This window comes from Grammomys surdaster, unplaced genomic scaffold (genome assembly GCF_004785775.1).
Source record: "Grammomys surdaster isolate TR1022 unplaced genomic scaffold, NIH_TR_1.0 143, whole genome shotgun sequence".
NCBI lineage: Eukaryota > Metazoa > Chordata > Mammalia > Rodentia > Muridae > Grammomys > Grammomys surdaster.
Window position 1 is genome coordinate 5,907,212 of NW_021604601.1, and position 18,827 is coordinate 5,926,038.

The following is an 18,827-nucleotide window of genomic DNA, read 5'->3' on the forward strand; positions in this document are numbered from 1 at the left end:
TATATATATATATATATATATATATATATATATATATATATATATTCTAGCAGACAGTGTCCTATGGGTCATTATTTTTATATTCCTTAGGATCTGAAGTGGGACAGGAAATGAAATATATATATATATAGAGAGAGAGAGAGTGTGTGTTTCTCTCTCTCCTTTCTCTGTGTGTCTGTGTGGATGTCTCTGTCTGTCTGTCTCTGTCTCTATCTCTCTCCCTCATTTCCTGACTCCACTCACACACACCTCAACCTGGCTGGAGAAATTCAGACAGGTGTTCACTTGACAATATCTCCACTTATGTGATTCCCTGCAATGTAGAGCAAGCATTTTTATTTCATTTGATTTACCTCATTCATCAAGAGCTTGAAAAGCTAATGCTCTAGGGAGTGTCTCCTGCTCCATTAAAAATATGGATTTCTGTGTGGGGATGTGGACACAAAGGTCATGGCAAAACAAAAAGACATTTCCAATAGCATGCCGAATTTATAAAGGAAACTCACTGAGCCTTTCAGAATTAAACCTCTTCCTTCTTCACTGAAACTGATAAAATTCTGAAAGGTTAGAAAGGGCTCAAGGCTAGGAGACTTTTCTTCTCCAAATCTCATTAGCTTTAGTGTGAATACTTAAATATGCTGGGGGAAAGAGTTGAGCCATGTGAAAGACATGATTTGATATAAAGCCAGCAAACCAGATTGGAAAATATAATCTTCATGCTTTCGGACTCCCACTGTCCATTCTGTTTCTGAACAAACAGTCAGGACAATTCAAAGAATCAACTCAAAAACAAAACAGAAGAAAGGTGGGCTAAGACAGCTGGTCGACCCCCACACAGGCAGTTGATTCACTGAAGCTTCTTTTACCCTTAGTGATCCAAGATCAATAAAGTTTTAGAAAGTAGTAATAATTGGGGAAATGGTATGAGAAATGAGTGTACCAACAGACAGCCATTGCCTTATAACCACATACAAAGGATGGACATTTATAAGCAAAAGATATACATATGACATGTGAGAATAGAAAGACACCAATAACCTGTCTACAGGGCCTGAGTTGGACATACAGATACTCTGCTAGTTTGACCATTGGTGGTCCTAAGACAAACACAGTAGCTAAAGCCCTTTTGCATAGTAATGCCTGTAAGTTTACATAACATGGTTAACCAATCATCTAGAATACATAGTTTTAAGCATTTATTATGAAATTTGTAATGGGATAAGCAGTGTTTAGGTCACTGCTCAGTAGATAAGAAGCTGCAGTCAATACCAGGAAGGGCCTGGATTGCAGGAGAGGGTCTCCCAGGTCTTGTGCCTCACTCTTTCATTTTGAGCGTCTTCCTCATTTCCTTCATTTTACACCCATTCAGTTTGCACAGTATGAAGAAAAATAATAAAGGCTGGAAAAGGGATTGTAGTTAATATCTATGGGTTTGGTCAAGACCCTTTCAAGCTAAAGGAACAGCAAAGACAATCCTTCCTTCAATTTGCTTCTTGTCTACCTGCTAATTCTAATTTGTAGCTCACAGTGTGTTTCTGATAATTCATTTAACTTTCCTAGGATACCATTCATACCACCACATCATAACAGAACGTAATGAAGGGCTCATTTGCTGAGTAACAGCACCCCTTTCTGAAGCAAGCTGTTTCTCCAGATAAAGATTGTGGGAAAATGTGGGGCATACCCAAACTCCTGTCTCTACAATTCATTTTCATATATTTAGAAAGCTCCTGATGTGACTCAAAGCCTGAGTAACTGTGGTCAAAATTCTGGTTCTCTTAAGAAGAAGGATCTCTAAGCATAATAAGAAAAATTAAATAGCAGAGATCCTATAAAATGCCAACAGAGAATTCTTTATGATATTTGCTTTGTATGATTTAATTGACAGGTAATACTTTATGAATTAGCCACATATAATAGGATATTGTGATACGCATATGCATTATAGAATGAAAAATTAATATACCCTCCTATCACTTTCCTTTCATGGTAAACACTAATCAAATTTCATTTCACAAACACCTCATTCCAAGGGAGGAAATGATTTTTTAACTAAAATAACTAGGCAATCCAAGCACCTGGCAGTCAGCAGATAAAGAAAAGTTGGAGAGTGTAATGAGTCAGAAAATTGACTTAAGTTTCCTTTCTCTAGAGTGTGACTAATGTCAAAAGGTATGCTTTTGAATCACAGGTCTATCATTGATAGTTTATCTAAAAAAAGAAGAAAAAGAAAGAAAAGAATGTGTGTGTGTGTGTGTGTGTGTGTGTGTGTGTGTGTGTGTCTGTGTGTGTGTTCTGCTTTAGGGAAAATCCACTTATCAAAACATCAAAAAGTGTTTAAATGTCTTGAACATCCAAGTGTGAATTTCTTGAACACCAACGTGAGTGGTTTTAAAAAGCATAAAATAAGCAATCCCACTAAGATCAGGAACTAGACAAGGCTGCCCACTCTCCCCCTACCTACTCAATATAGTACTGGAAGTCCTAGCCAGAGCAATTAGACAACAAAAAGAAGTCAAAGGGATACAAATAGGAAAGGAAGAAGTCAAAATATCACTGTTTGCAGATGATATGATAGTATACTTAAGTGACTCCAAAACTTCCACCAGAGAACTCCTAAACCTGATAAACAGCTTCAGCAAAGTGGCTGGTTATAAAATCAACTCAAACAAATCAGTAGCCTTCCTCTACATGAAAGATAAACAGACTGAAAAAGAAATTAGGGAAATGACACCCTTCACAATAGTTGCAAATAATATAAAATACCTTGGTGTGAATCTAACCAAGCAAGTGAAAGACCTGTATGACAAGAACTTCAAGTCCCTGAAGAAAGAAATCGAAGAAGATCTCAGAAGATGGAAAGATCTCCCATGTTCATGGATTGGCAGAATTGATATAATAAAAATGGCCATCTTGCCAAAAGCAATCTACAGATTCAATGCAATTCCCATTAAAATCCCAACTCAATTCTTCACAGAGTTAGAAAAGGAAATTCTCAAATTCATATGGAATAACAAAAAACCCAGGATAGCGAAAACTATTCTCAACAATAAAAGAACTTCTGAAGGAATCACCATCCCTGACCTCAAGCTGTACTGCAGAGCAATAGTGATCAAAACTGCTTGGTATTGGTACAGAGACAGGCAGGAAGATCAATGGAATAGAATTGAAGACCCAGAAATGAACCCACACACCTATGGTCATTTGATCTTTGACAAAGGAGCTAAAACTGTCCAGTGGAAAAAGGACAGCATTTTCAACAAATGGTGCTGGTTCAACTGGAGGACAACATGTAGAAGAATGAAAATGGATCCATTCTTATCTCCTTGTACAAAGCTCAAGTCTAAGTGGATAAAGGACCTCCACATAAAACCAGATACACTGAAACTAACAGAAGAGAAGGTGGGGAAGAGCCTCGAATATTTGGGCACAGGAGAAAAGTTCCTGAACAGAACACCAATGGCATATGCTCTAAGATCAAGAATTGACAAATGGGACTTCATAAAATTGCAAAGTTTCTGTAAGGCAAAGGACACTGTCAATAGGACAAAATGACAACCAACTAATTGGGAAAAGATCTTTACCAAACCTACATCTGATAGAGGGCTAATATCCAATATATACAAAGAACTCAAGAAATTAGACTCCAGACAACCAAATAACCCTATTAAAAAATGGGGTATAGAGCTTAACAAAGAATTCTCAACTGAGGAAACTCGAATGGCCGAGAAGCACCTAAAGAAATGTTCAGTATCCTTAGTCATCAGGGAAATGCAAATCAAAACAACCCTGAGATTCCATCTCACACCAGTCAGAATGGCTAAGAATAAAAACTCAGGTGATAGCAGATGCTGGTGAGGGTGTGGAGAAAGAGGAACACTCCTCCATTGTTGATGGGACTGCAAGATGGTGCAACCACTTTGGAAATCAGTGTGGTGGTTCCTCAGAAAATTGGACATAGCATTACCTGAAGACCCAGCTATACCACTCCTAGGCATATACCCAGAAGAGCTCGAACATATAACAAGGACATATGCTCAACTATGTTCATAACAGCCTTATTTATAATAGCCAGGAGCTGGAAAGAACCCAGATGTCCTTCAACTGAGGAATGGATTCAAAAAATGTGGTATATTTACACAATGGAGTATTACTCAGCTATTAAAAACAATGAATTCGAGAGGTTCCTAGGTAAATGGATGGAACTAGAAATCATCATCCTGAGTGAAGTAAGCCAATCACAAACGAACACACATGGTATTCACTCACTGATTATTGGATATTAGCCCAGAACCTTGAAATGCCCAAGATGCAACTCATAGGCCACATGAAGCTCATGAAGAAGGAAGACCAAGTGGGGGTGATTCGGTCCTTCTTAGAAGGAGCAACAAAATACTCAAGGGAGCAAATATGGAGACAAAGTGAGGGACAAAAACTGAAGGAGGGGCCGTCTGAAGACCATTCCACCTGAGTATCTATCCCATGTGCAGTCACCAAAGGTAGATGCTGATGTGGAAGTCAGGAAGTGCATGCTGATAAGAGCCTGATATGGATGTCTCCTCAGAGGTCTTCAAGAATCTGACATATTCAGAGGCAGATGCTCACAACTAGCCATTGAGCTGATAGTGGGGTTCCCAATGGAGGAGTTAGAGTGAAGGCCATTGGAACTGAAAGGGTTTGTGGCCCCATGAGGAGAGCAACAATACCAACCAACCACAGCTCCCAGGGTCTAAACCACCAGCCTGGGAGCACTTAGGGAGGGATCCAGGGCTTCCGCTGAATATGTAAGAGTGGAGGGCCCTGCTGGGCATAGGTGGAAGAAGAGATCTTTAACCTCATGAAGGCTGGACGCCCAAGGGGGTGGGAATTTTGAGGGTGGAGAGGTGGGAGTGGGGGGGTAGGTAGGGGTTACATCCACAGAGAAGAAGGAGGAGGGGTGAGGGGATAGGGGGTTCCTGGGTGGGTGGGGGATGGGGTAAGGGGACAACATATGAAATGTAAATAAAACATCCAATAAAAAAAGCATAAAATAACTATTATTTTTGTCCATTTGCTTCCATTGAAACTAACTACGTTTGTCAGGAAGATTGCCCTTACTGAGTCACACTGATTTATGTCCTCCCGTTAACCGGTTGGCTGTCTCTATCTTCTTGTGCTAAAATCCTTTAAGGCAGTAACAGTTCTAAAGCAATGTAGCCTTGCATCTAGAATCTACCAGTTGTTCTGCGAGTTCTGCAGAAAGAACCAGGTGTCCAAGGTGCAACTCAGGAAGCAGTCTCAGCTGGTTGGTCCTGGTGATATCCATGAAACAATCTAAAGTTTCAGCTCCCTGTTGTTCATGGAGACCAAAATAGTCTTGGAACATTGAATGAAGCCCCTATACCAGAGAGGCTCTATAATACCATAGCCCACAGAAATCAGCTGTTTGGGGCTGAGGTAGATTTTTAACCTCTCATGACTGGCAAGCTCCAAGCACAAACTGAAATTTAAAAGGGCTTTGCTATCTTCTGTACAGAAAAAGTTCGAGGAAAACCTTGCTTCAGGTATTACATTTTCTATGCTCTCTCAACTTCTTAGTCAGGGGTTTTGTCAAATGAATTTTCCTAACTATAAACTCTAAAACTTCTCATGCTTGAGCCCCTCTGAAGAAACTCATGTGTGTTCACTCTGTCTCTCTCTGTCTCTCTCTGTCTGTCTCTCTGTGTCTCTCTCTTTCTCTCTCTGCTGTATCTCTCGCTCTCTCTCTCAAACCTTCCCTGAAAAAGCTCTTGGTTTTAATTAGCTTATTTACCACAGTTATGAAAAAATACCTCAGGCTGGATAATATATAAAGAAGAGCGTTTATACAGATCACAAACTTCAAAGCTAAAATTCCAAGCAGCATGGTTGCAGCTCTGTTAAGAACCCTTCCCTGCATCACATCATGACTGTATCGTGACAGCTGTTCATGCTTGAAGTTGAAGAAAGTACCAAATGTCCTGAAGAACACCAGGAAAATGCAGGGGAGGGGTCAGTCTTACCCTTTTACAGATATCCTCTCTCAAGTACTAGCCAGGGTTAGAATGACCAGGTCAACTCATTCTGAGGACAAAAACCACAACCAATAGCCTAAAGATTCCCTGCTACTCGTGTCTCTTAAAGGCACCCTCACCCTCATGATTAAACACCATCATACCAGAGGTGAAACTGTAAATATATGAACCATGTAATATATATACATATATATGTATATATGTATGTTCATATATATATATATATATATATATATATATATATATATATACACATACATACATATATATCAAAGCATCTAAACCATTGTGGCGCTTTTGAAACCCAAGGCCATCTCTATTTCCCATGAGCCCCTCTCTTAACATCTTTATGCCCTGAACTAATAACAGAGCCTACTAGACAGTTCGTGAATAGAGGTTGAAAAGGAGTCATTTTCCAGAGTAAAACTGGGGTACCAATTAAAGATTTTGACTACAAAGAAACTAAATGTGAAAGACCATAGGTGATAACTATGTACAGAATGTGCTTCCTTCATCAATCTTATTGATTGTTATAAATGGTTCTACGTATCATTCCTACCTCACCATTCAACTCTCTGTAGCCTGTCAAGACAGACAACACTCCTAGATATTTAGCTAGGAGAATAAAACACAGATTGCTTTTACTTGGTTGTTCATAATCGATAAATAGACAGCAGTCAAAAGCTCTGTGCCAATCACTTCCTTTTGATAAGTGACTGGAGGAGATAGTCACACAAGGGGAAACTTCTTAGCAAGACAAAAGGAAGGATTTTCATGCGTGCAACCACGTGGGTGACATCAAAATAGTGACCCAGAGGGAAACAACGAAGAGGCACACATATTGGATGTTTATTTGCATAAACCACTAGGAAATGCCAATGAATCTGTAATGACAGAAAGCACACCAGGGTCAGTGGTTGCTTGGGAAATGTTGGGGTAGGGTTTGGGAGGGAAAGGACAAAGCTGACAGAGTTACATGAGAAAATATTTGACTTTTTTTTTCTGGAGAGGAAACTGCTATATCTTGCAGGTCTCTATGGCAATTATTCAAGGCAGCCACTGGAGCATCAAACAGCTGCACCCGATGCAGATACACAGGTGTAGGTAGCTGTGTTCTAACCGCTATTCACAAAAGAGGCGTGGCAAAGTCGGCTCTAATGGCAGTAGTTTACCAAACACTGATTTTGATGACAGTGATTTTACTACTATACATATGCACCATTTCTTCCACATCATTAACAACTCAGTGAAGGCCTCACACATAACTCAGAAAAGCTTCACTTTTCGCCATCCACTGGGTGAGGGCTTATTCACCATAACACACGATTTCTTCTACTTCCTGCCTCTGTATTACTTCTCCCTCATACTCATGGTCATTTCCTGGTAGGATTTTACCCTTCCTGACAAGTATATTCATTGCAGCATTTTAACTCTAACCCCTTGGCCAGAGTTCTTGTTCTCCTTCTAGAATTCCCTGTTCCTAACGCCATCTTCTTACTTGAGCTTTAAGACAAAATGTGGGCTTCTGAAATGCTTTCCACCTTACATGTCCCTTACCCGTCCTGGTCAATGATCATTTCCATGCTCCATAATGACCAGCACATACATGTGCCTATGATGTGCATCTATGTGCATGTAGAAAGACATGGAGCCATGCACACAATTGTGGTTAATAATTTTAAATATATCTATTTATATAAATATATATAATGTATATGTATACATATATAGGAATATTTGCATATATACGCATATGTACATATATGGGTCTATGTGGGTATGTATGGATACATATATAGGCATATTTTAATTATTTTATTAAATTATATATTTTATATATTAAATTATATATATTTTTATATATATTTAGAATCATTATCCATCTGGTAATTCCCCATGCCAATTGCACCAGTCACGGTGGCTGTCATGTTAAAAACAAGGAAACAAGCTAAGCAAGGCAGTGTACACTTATGTTCCCAGAGCTTGGAAGTTAGAGTTAGGAGAATCAGGAGTTCAAGACGATCTTTGCTATATAGCAGGCTCAAGGCTGGTTTGGGATACATGAGATCCTGTCTCATATAAATAAACAAAACCCCCAAAATGCCATGTTTTCTATCGTAGCAACTACTTAATTGGAAAAAACTAGTAACTAAGGAAATTACTTCTTACAGGCACTCAATTATAAACATTGACTGGGTGTACTCTCAGGGTCTCCCATTAACCGCTGATGTTTTCTTAAGAGATGCCACCTGTCTCTCAGGTGGTGTCGCCAATAAGTCATTTCTGTGCTGTCCTTCGGTTTCCTAGATATACCAAAATGAAGACTGCCACCAACATCTACATTTTCAACCTCGCTCTGGCAGATGCCTTGGCAACCAGTACACTGCCATTTCAGAGTGTCAACTACCTGATGGGAACGTGGCCCTTCGGAACCATCCTCTGCAAGATCGTGATCTCGATAGATTACTACAACATGTTCACCAGCATCTTCACCCTCTGCACCATGAGCGTGGACCGCTACATCGCTGTCTGCCACCCAGTCAAGGCCCTGGATTTCCGCACCCCTCGGAATGCCAAAATTGTCAATGTCTGCAACTGGATCCTCTCTTCTGCCATTGGTCTGCCTGTAATGTTCATGGCAACCACAAAATACAGGCAGGGTAAGGATTAACATGGGCCTGAGTCAGGGATGAGGGTGCTTACAGTCTGTTGGTGATGTCCGAACCAAGTAGAATTCATGGTCCAGTATCTTTGTCAAACTGTATTTTGAATTAAGAAAAGGCCTTTTAAATATTTTGAAATGAGAACATTTCTCCATAATTACAAGCCTTCTAGGTATTTTAATTAGAACAAAATCAACTCATTCCTGATTTCTCTGTACTTACTTCATCAAAACGTTGAATAAATGGGAACATAGCTTTTGCAAAAATAATTAAAGCTTAAGCCCAGCAAATGTTTTAGTGAGGTTTGCTCATAATTCCCAAGCAGTTGCCTATCTGACAAATTCACATTTCCCGACTTAACACCAGCTGCCATCCAGAAGTGGAGGGGAAGAATCCATTAACAGAAAAAAATTCTAGAAACCTTGGACAATGGTTATATCTTTTACAACAGCATAAATCCCACAGAGTGTCTGACTCATTGAAAAATGTACATAACTTCTCACTTCATAAGACCTTAATGTGATCTAAGTGGGCTGAGAAACAGAAAATGTGGAAAGGAAAAGAAGAAAGTATCTTCTCTGTACATCAGTGGCTGAGTCTCTCCCTTCATTTCTTTGAGCAACAACCATCACTCAGCTCAGGTCAAAGCTATTAGTAGGTAAAGAAGCAATCTTAGAACCTGATGATATAACTAAATGTTGCCGCTAATTTTTCTCCAAAATTTTTCCTTCCAGGGTCCATAGATTGTACCCTCACGTTCTCCCATCCCACCTGGTACTGGGAGAACCTGCTCAAAATCTGTGTCTTCATCTTTGCCTTCATCATGCCGGTCCTGATCATCACTGTGTGTTATGGACTGATGATCTTACGACTCAAGAGCGTCCGCATGCTGTCGGGCTCCAAAGAAAAGGACAGGAACCTGCGCAGGATCACCCGGATGGTGCTGGTGGTCGTGGCTGTGTTTATCGTCTGCTGGACCCCCATCCACATCTACGTCATCATCAAAGCACTGGTCACGATTCCAGAAACCACTTTTCAGACTGTGTCCTGGCACTTCTGCATTGCTTTGGGTTATACAAACAGCTGCCTGAACCCAGTTCTTTACGCATTCCTGGATGAAAACTTCAAGCGATGCTTCAGAGAGTTCTGCATCCCAACTTCTTCCACGATCGAACAGCAAAACTCCACTCGAATCCGTCAAAACACTAGGGAACACCCCTCCACGGCAAATACAGTGGATCGAACTAACCACCAGGTATGCGCTTTCTAGAATTATCTATAACATATACGTATACAGCACCTGGTACCAGTCTAAGATTTAAAAAGAGGTCAGTTACTGGGGAACTGAGGCCAAGCCCAAGAACAGAGGGAGGAGGGAACCAAATTCTAGTCATAGCGTCAGGAAGATGTGCCACACAAATATGCTTGATATATGTGCACAAGTTCATTTAGGTATCAAGGTTTGATAAGTAACAATCTATTATGCTGCTAAAAGTTTCTATTCTCAGAGCCTTGTCTTCTTTGAAAAATAAATGGCTTTAGTACATTTTAGAAGTAATCTCACTTCGGAGTCCTTGATTCACACAGCAAGTCTCTATATTCCAAAATATCTTGCTAATATCCCTGTTATTTAAAAGCAAACCCCACCCCAATTCTGTAGTTAAACAACATTGTCCACTGTGGTCATAGGTACAAGATATTCCCAAGAGAAAGAAAAATGTTATTATATATGTATATGCTATTATGAATGACCATATATATACATATATATGTTGTATTTGTATGTGTTGTATATATGTATGTGTATATATATTTGATAGGCTATCTCTAATTTGTTAAAGCTTTGTTTTGTAGATTATGGAGTCTGAACATTAGAGCAAATTCCAGCATATTACCTATTACTATATTAGAATTACTTTTAAACACTCTCCATGCTATTTGGAAATGGTTTAAGAGTGATTAGAAATTTGGGCATGTGTTACCTTGTCCAGGAGAGCCTCAAGAAGATCCAAGATTCACTCACAACTTTGTAACCATACAGGAAATGAACTAAGAGGGGGAGATCTCTTATCTCCAACACCCACAAAACTGCCTAATAGGCCACGTGGTAATAATTCAACACCTAACCTAAAACTCAGTGCATAATGGCTTAATTATTCACATTGGTTTAAATAAACATTCCAAAATCCTTCCCACACCTAAAAATCACAGTGAATATATTTTGTAATAACATAGAGTTGAAACTCAAGCCTCCTTTGAGTAAATGATGCTTGGGTTAAACACTGTGTTGTCAAGGGGCAAGGCTGGGAGGATTCACACAGAAAGACCACCAAGTCCTCCAGAGGAGCAGCCAGAGGGAGGCCTTGGCCACCACAGTGGAGGCTGTTCCCACTTGGTGTCTCTCCATCACACCCGTCTCTCACTGTCCTTTTTATCCTCAACCATGGCTACTCGGTATAGCCTACATTCAGTCTTTCTGACTGACCTCAGATTTATGTAATACAACCTAGATGAATCTACCTCAGGAGACAGGAGTGCTCATACCTAAATGCGAAGTGTGGCTAATGCGAGACACATGACCAGCACCCCTAGAGAGCATGGTGGTAATGGTAGCGGATTCATTCCCAACTCAAAGGCAATTATTAACAAATATATCTCCCTGCTTCTAGCTCAGAAATCAAAGCCAGGCAGAAATGGGTTTCTCCGCTGCTTCCCCTCTCTCTCTCTCAATCTCTCTCATTGTTATCCACATCGAGACACAAAACCCTTTCCTTTTTTTAAGCAGCCCTCCTTTTTTTTTAGGGACTTTCAAACTCTTGCCCGTCACTTTGGAAAGGTAAGGATTTAAACTGATTTTTTTTTCTTTCTTTTCCAACCCAGGGGTACATTTTAGAGAACGCAATTTGAAACTATCTTCCCCAAACTGGGCTTCAAATCTTTGGCATTGAAATATTTTTACTTTCATTAGAGAAAAGAAAGCAAATAAGAAAGCGTGAGTTCTTCCTCCCCTCCCTAGGTGTCATGCTGTGTCTTCCCTCCCAGATTTACAGGGGTGTGGCTGCTTGGTAGCTTCCTCTAGGACACTGTGGGGCCTTCTTATCCTGCCTGACCCACCTGACCTTCCTCTAATGGAAGCAGAGCCTCCAGCCTCTCTATTCCAGCACATCCCTGTTTTAAACATGACTGCCCTTCAGCTTCTCCAAAGATGCCTTCAACTCCCTTCGAAACCCAGCGTTTGCACATCACTGTGGTACTTGCACAGCCCAGAGAGTAGAAGGGAAGATAATTGGAGAAGTTCTGTCCTAAGTAACTAAAAGGTTTGCTTTAAAAATACATCCAATTAGCACTTATCGTTATCACTGCCTCTGCGGAGCAGCGTCAGCATCAGATAACAGAGAAGCACATTAGCCTGGAACTGGCTGCCTCCCAAACGCCCAGCTGGGAGAGCTGGACCAAGAAGAGAAGCTGTGAGAAGCAGAAAAGATGCCCTGGAATAATTGGAAATGAACAGAAATCAAAGATCCTATTCACCAGTCTCTACTGACGCATCTTTCTTTGGGGTTAAGGCAGTCACGTGAGGGTGGCTAGGGCGATAGGAAAGCCTGTGATGGTCATTTCTGGCATCCATTCTAATCAGGTCTGAAGGACGAGTCAGACTACATGGCTCTGCCAATGGGGATCATTGGGATTACCTCAGAGTCAGAATCTGACCAGCAGGTGTCGTAGGTTACTATAGGTTTCGTATATATTCATTCATTTGTTTAGAATAGGAGCTATCCTGTTAGGAAACAAGGCTGACTGGATTGGCTAAGTGAACATTTTAGTTAGAAGTAGTAGAAGTTTGTCACAGTCATCAATGTTTATGATCTATTTGTGTTTTCTCCAATATATATATATATATATTATATTATATTCCACGTGTCACACGTCAAGCACGTTAGTCAACTTCCTACCCTGCAGAGATCAGAGATGCAATGTTAAACCTCCCCAGGGTATCCATATTCTGACAGATGGGCACTGAGGTCATGACCACACAGAACAAAGTGAAGTGACGATGTGGCAGTTGTCAAGGTAATTAGATAAGGCATACGAGAAAGTTCTATGCCCAGCATATATCCAGTGTCACACAGTCTGGTAATGGCATCTCGTTAAGGTTTTCTCGTACAATAGAACTATTCTAAACCTAGAGGGTAGAATGAACCCTCTATGTGGACTATAGCTGTGGGATACATCAGTAATTTGGGCCCGGCTTGCCTGCTTGTGCTTTTGGTGAGCTTCAGCTCTTTTCCAAGCCAGCCCCAACCAGGGATGTCAGTCATCTGCTCTAAGATTGCCACCTCAGGAATGGCGAGGTCCTTAGACACTCACCCTTAGAGTGTTACCTCAAGCTTGTCTTTATCCTGGCCACAGGTTCTGAGGGAGAGAAAAGGGAAAACTGGCTCACTTCTTCAGGCCTGGTTACAGAAATAGCACATAGTGTCCTGGGAAAATGACTCAACGACTTGCTGCACAGGCATGAGGACCAGAGTTTAGATCTCCAGAGCTGAAGTGAATACTGAAGGGTAGGGGTGTGGCCTGTGGTTACAACACTGGGAAAAACACGAGACGGGGCATCCCTGGAGAAACCAGCCATGTTAGTGTGCTCTAGGTTCCATTGGGAGACCCTACATCAATAAGATGGAAAGTGATCAAGGAGTGTCCCAGCATCACCCTCAGACAACTGCCTGCACATTCACCCACACACAGGGGTACATACCCCTTAAAGAAAATGACATCAAGTTACATCCACGCCTACCATAGATCAAATAATTCATCCCTCTAGATCTGAATGGGGGAAAGACCCCAGCTCTTGATGACAGGAACTATGGCCACACTGTGAAGAGATGGAGAGAGGGAAGAGGAAAGATAACTGCGGTCAGAGTTGCTCATGCTGTAGTAGACAGCTAACCCATTGCTTCCTAAACATCTTGCTTCTTCTGATGCCTCTGATATCTACCTATCCCTGTCCCTGAGACATTAGAAAGCACTCCACAGATATCTCCAGAATGGCTGGATAAGGGGAGAAGCTGGTGGCATTTTAGCTATAGAGTATATATGGAAAAACTCTTTCTTGTATAACAACTCTGTGACCCCATAACACTGACATTGTTGACCCAACCTTCAGAAACAATGAACAGTAGGCTTTCTCCTCCACAGCCATTGCTTTTCTAATCCCAAGTTAGATTTTACAAAATTGTATTTTCATGTGCCCTTGTCTTCTAATTTGATTTTTAACAAGATGCTTTGAAAGACTAAGACCTGTCCTGGAGAAGTCCTCACTGAGAACGGGGTGAGGAAGATAGTCTCCCCCGGACTTTGTTCATCCCAAGCTCAGCTTCCTGGTCCCTCTGTAGCACTCACACTCACCTTATGTCCAGTGTGTCATCTTTATGGTTTTTTTATCTTGATTAGGTGGATCCCACCGAAAGTGCTTATGTTCTGTCCATGTTACAATTGAGTCCCCCTCCCCCATGTACCATCCTGCTGTCCTGTTGAACTGGACTCTGCTTCGGAATACTTCCCACTGTGGACTCTGAGCGACATGAGTCTCCTTCAAACCTGAGATGTCACTGCCCACTCAATATCTCTCCTGCTTGCTTTCCACCCTGACTTTACCCTACGAGGCACATTCCACTTGATAACTGGGTGGTTTTGAAAATTGTTAACATTATATATAAAAAGCAGGGGTGACTCTCTAAGGTCATCTTGGTTATCATTTAAATACAGCAACCATAACAATAAGAGAGTGCTATGATACTTTCCCACACCACCATACAAACTAAATGGTGATTTTGTTTGGTCCAGCACATCTCTATCCCATAAGATCTCTGATGGGTAGGCATGAGAGGACAAATGTTCATGGAGGTTAAATGGTTATACAACATTCAATAATCAGTAATGGGCAGTCTCTAAACAAACAGCACAGGTTTTAAAAATAACTGAAAGCTCTTCTCCTCTGCCCACTCCTGGTGCTGTTATGCCTCTTTTAGTGAGTGTGGTATGATCATAGTCAGAGATCCCCTGCCTCTACAGTGAACTCCAGATAATAATCTTTAAGATATTCTTAAAGGAATTGTGACTTAAAATGTGGGGCCAAGAATCATTTTAAATAAAACACTATTCCAAAATTCCCAATTTTAATAGTGGACAAAGTGCTTGCTGCCTAACCATGAGGATCTGAGTCTGAATCCCTAACACCCACATAAAAATCCAGAACATTGCCACACATCTGTAGCCTCAGCACTTGGGATACAGAGGCAGACATCCCCGGAACTTGCTGGCCAGTTAGAGGAGCTGAAACAGCAAGCTTCCGGTTCAGTGAGAGGCCCTGTCCCAATAGATAAGTTAGAGAGAAGTAGAGGAAGACACCTAACTGTAACCACTAGCCCACACACACACACACACACACACATACACACACACACACACACACACACAGATGAGCACATAGGTACATATGCATTCATAGAACACACACATATGCACACACAATAAATAAATTGTATCTTTTCCTTCAATTACTACCATATTTGATAAGCAATTGTTATGTTTTTCTCACCAACAGAAAACACAAGATTTACAAATAATATAGTTGTCTTTGAAAATGAGCCTTCACTTTCATCAATGAACCTTACAAGGTTAAGTCATTTAATCGCAGTAAAGCTAACATCATATTAATTTTTCTCATTAGCATGGTAAGGCCATTCCCAAATCCTCTGATTATCATCCCGAAAGCATTTCTTTAGCATCTCAATCCAAAGAACAGGCAAAAAAGGATCAGGAGATACGTGCATCTGAATAAGCTAGAAAGCTACAGTCTCTCCAGAGAAGAAAAAGCAAACATCTGATCTTTAAAATCAACTACATCACTTTCAAAATCTAGATTCATGGGGTTTTTGTAAGACATCTGCAGAGACCTAATTTGGGAAGGAAATGATTTCAATTCCATAATAAAAGCTCCAGATGAGAATAGCTCACAAAATTATGGTACTGGACCACATTAATGCATTCTTGGTGAATGAAGCCAAAATGGCTTCTCTTTCAGCTCTTTGGTTTAAAAGAGAAACGGTTCAATCACTGTGTGTGTGTGCGTGTGTGTGTGTTATGAATGAGCATCTTTACATATGTTTGAAATTAAAATTATGTTGGTTTACTTGAATGATGTACCACAGATAAAAGCAATAGCTAGTATATTTCATCTATTAACTATAATAAGGGTAAAATAATGTTTAATAGAAATGTATTATTTATACACTTGGATTTAATAACATGTATTGATCTATTTGTAACTAGGGAAGCATATATTATTTAATCATATACAGTATGAATTATAATCTATAAAATATAGGAGATAATATTATGGAAGAATTTATCCAGTGTCATGGTTCAAATGCAGCGACTGAGAGTTAACTCAAATTATTTTTAATTTTATGATCCAGGCTGTCAATCAATGTGACATACGTCTTGGTTCTCACATTTTAGCTTTATGGCAATTTTGACGTGTATTTTTCTCTTTTGGCAGAGAGACTTTTGAAGATTAGATAAAACAATATTGCTAATATCTAATTTCCTTGTGCTCACCCTTAAAATATAGCAACTATTTTTAAGTTAGATGTTAACTTGCTCAGCTAAACTGAAGTGTTAAATTCTTATTTTGTAGCCATCTTTGATAAAAAATATTCTCATTTGCCGAAATTTACTATTTTGAAGATTATATTTTTATTTTTAATTTGTGTGTGTGTGTGTGTGTGTGTGTGTGTGTGTGTGTGTTAGTATATGCGAGTGCTATGCCCACAGCGGCCAGAAGATGATATCAGACTTTCTAGAACTAGAGTAGCAGGCAGTTACCAGCCCGATGTGGGTGCTGATAAAATTGACTTTATCAGCTCTCCATGGAACACAAGCTGAAAGTGATGTCACAGTTTGAAATAACAGCTCTTTGGTCCTAGAATGAAAATATGGAAAGAATAAGTTGGGTCATTTGTCTATAGGAAGGAAGAGGACAAGGCAGGGACAGAGCGGGAGGAGAAGAGGTAGACAATTAAGGTAGGAAGAAGGCTAATCTAGATAGCACATTTGTGCTCCAAATCCACTACTGTTTCTTGTATTTCTTCCATGCACACACCAGAAATCTCAGGAATGCTGGAAATGCAAGAGTCTATCCCTTACCATCTTGGTTATGCCTACTTTTTCAACATCAGCAACTCTTCATAATGACCAAGAAAATGTTTTATACATAAAGGGGAAGTCATCTGCTTCTTTTGATTTAAGGAAACTTAAATATCCCTGGGTTTGAGGGACATTGGGATATTAAAGATTCTTCAAAGGGAACAGGTAACTTCTCATTGTGATGACATGGGTACCCTCAAGACGGGTGACAGGCAAGCAATGTTTATAGAAGATGATATTAAGAAATAAGAACATATCAATCAAAAAAATAGTGTTACGTTTTTGACAACAAAAAACCCAATTGATAACTTATAGAATTAATAAATATGGAATGGGATATGACTTCTGCACTTTTGATGATTAACCCCTATTACAACTTACAGCTAAGAACATCTTTCTGTACTTTCTTCCCTCTGGTTGTAGCTAAAATGTCTTTTATTCAAAGGCCCCTAAATATTGCCAGATCCAGTCTCATTCAGATCCTGTAGACTTAATAATAGTTTGAGCTGCTTTTTCAGAGAAAATGACCTGTAGTCTGAGTCATTATTCACAAAGAACTAAAGGCCAATCAAGGTGAAGCGTTGTTAATGCTGGAAAGGTCTGAACAAGGCCTACTTTCCTAGCAATAACAAAGCTCGAGAGGTCGTCAGGATGAAATACAATTCATAAAACATAAATTATAAAGCCCTGGACGTAAATCACAAAGAGTAAGAGGAATCTCTGGCATGTTGGGAAAGATTTTTAGCAAGCGAACAACCACCAACTACCAAGCTGCATAAACTTGTCCAGGAACCTGGATCGCTGTGAGAGAAGCCATTGCCTCTGAGAAGCAAGACTGCTTATGACAAAGTTGCAAAGAAAGAAATTAGCTACTAGATGGCACAGTAGGGTGAACTAAAGAGCCAGCGTTTCATGTAGATTTGAAAATCTCTACCAATCTCTATAACTATACATTGTGTTTAGTTCTGATCTAAATTGAATGATGCCATGACTTAGCTTTATAAAATTTTATCTCCTTGTATTCTTAGGAGCCTCAGTCAGTAGAGACAAGATGTGAGTGAACCAACTGATTAGACAAGGTTTCCTGAAATACAAAATAGATATAGAGGTTACTAGAGAAAATTTGTAGCCCAAAAATTCAATTACGGAAACAAGTGAGTGTTAGAAGAGATATTTTAAGGCCTCCGAGAGGTTTTATTTCATAACTAACAACATGACCCAAGGCACCTAAACCATGGTGATTAGATTACAAAGACAATTCTAGTGCCTGGGACTAAAGAAATGTTAGCCTAACACAGACAGGCCTCACACTTCAGTAATGGAACGAGCAGATTGCATCAGTGAACAAGACGGTGGAAGGAGCCAAAATATTTTCATGTCTTTCTGTGGAACTCCACAGGAAGACCAACAGAGTCAACTCACCTGGACCCTTGGTGGCTCTCAGAAACTGAACCACCAAAGAGCATACACAAGCTGGATCTAGGCCTCCTGCACATGTGTAGCAGATGAAGATCGCCATCTTCATGTGGATGCCCCAACAAGTAGAGTGGCAGCTGTCTCTAAAACTGTTGCCTATCTGTAGACCCCATTCCTCTCACTGAGCTGCCTTGTCTGGCCTCAGTGGGAGACAATGTGATGTGCCTAGCCCTGCAGGGACTTGATGTACGAGGTTAGGTGGATACCCAAGAGGCCCCACCCTTTTAGAGGAGAAGGAAGGAGAAGGGTCTGTGTGAGGAGACAGTGTTCAGGATATAATGAGAATAAATAAATTAACAGAAAAGAATCTTCGTGTAGTTACCTAGAAGACACATGACTTCAAATACATGATAGTTAGCATGCAACTTTAGAGGAAAACAAGCAGAAAACTGGCCCCCTCCAGCATCACCCCACTAATAAAGCCAGGAGGGAAGTTACAGGGGAAGGA

The 18,827-nt window shown here is 40.3% G+C and overlaps 1 protein-coding gene across 9 annotated transcripts in view; it reads left to right on the forward strand.

The window, feature by feature from the left end:
- The window catches only part of Oprm1 (opioid receptor mu 1), a 251,578-nt gene that overhangs the window by 49,373 nt on the left and 183,378 nt on the right, over nucleotides 1-18,827 (forward strand). For 7 of the 9 annotated variants that reach the window (XR_003710973.1, XM_028764336.1, XM_028764339.1 and 4 more), the window contains 2 exons: nucleotides 8,340-8,692; nucleotides 9,430-9,950. Coding sequence is in view for 8 of the 9 variants with exons in the window: in XM_028764336.1 (XP_028620169.1) it covers nucleotides 8,340-8,692; nucleotides 9,430-9,950 (874 nt within the window). In the remaining variant the exon portion in view is untranslated. Of the gene's footprint in view, nucleotides 1-8,339; nucleotides 8,693-9,429; nucleotides 9,951-12,657; nucleotides 12,703-17,931; nucleotides 18,345-18,827 lie in introns of those variants that run through there. The other 2 variants (XM_028764340.1, XM_028764341.1) reach the window with 2 other exon arrangements.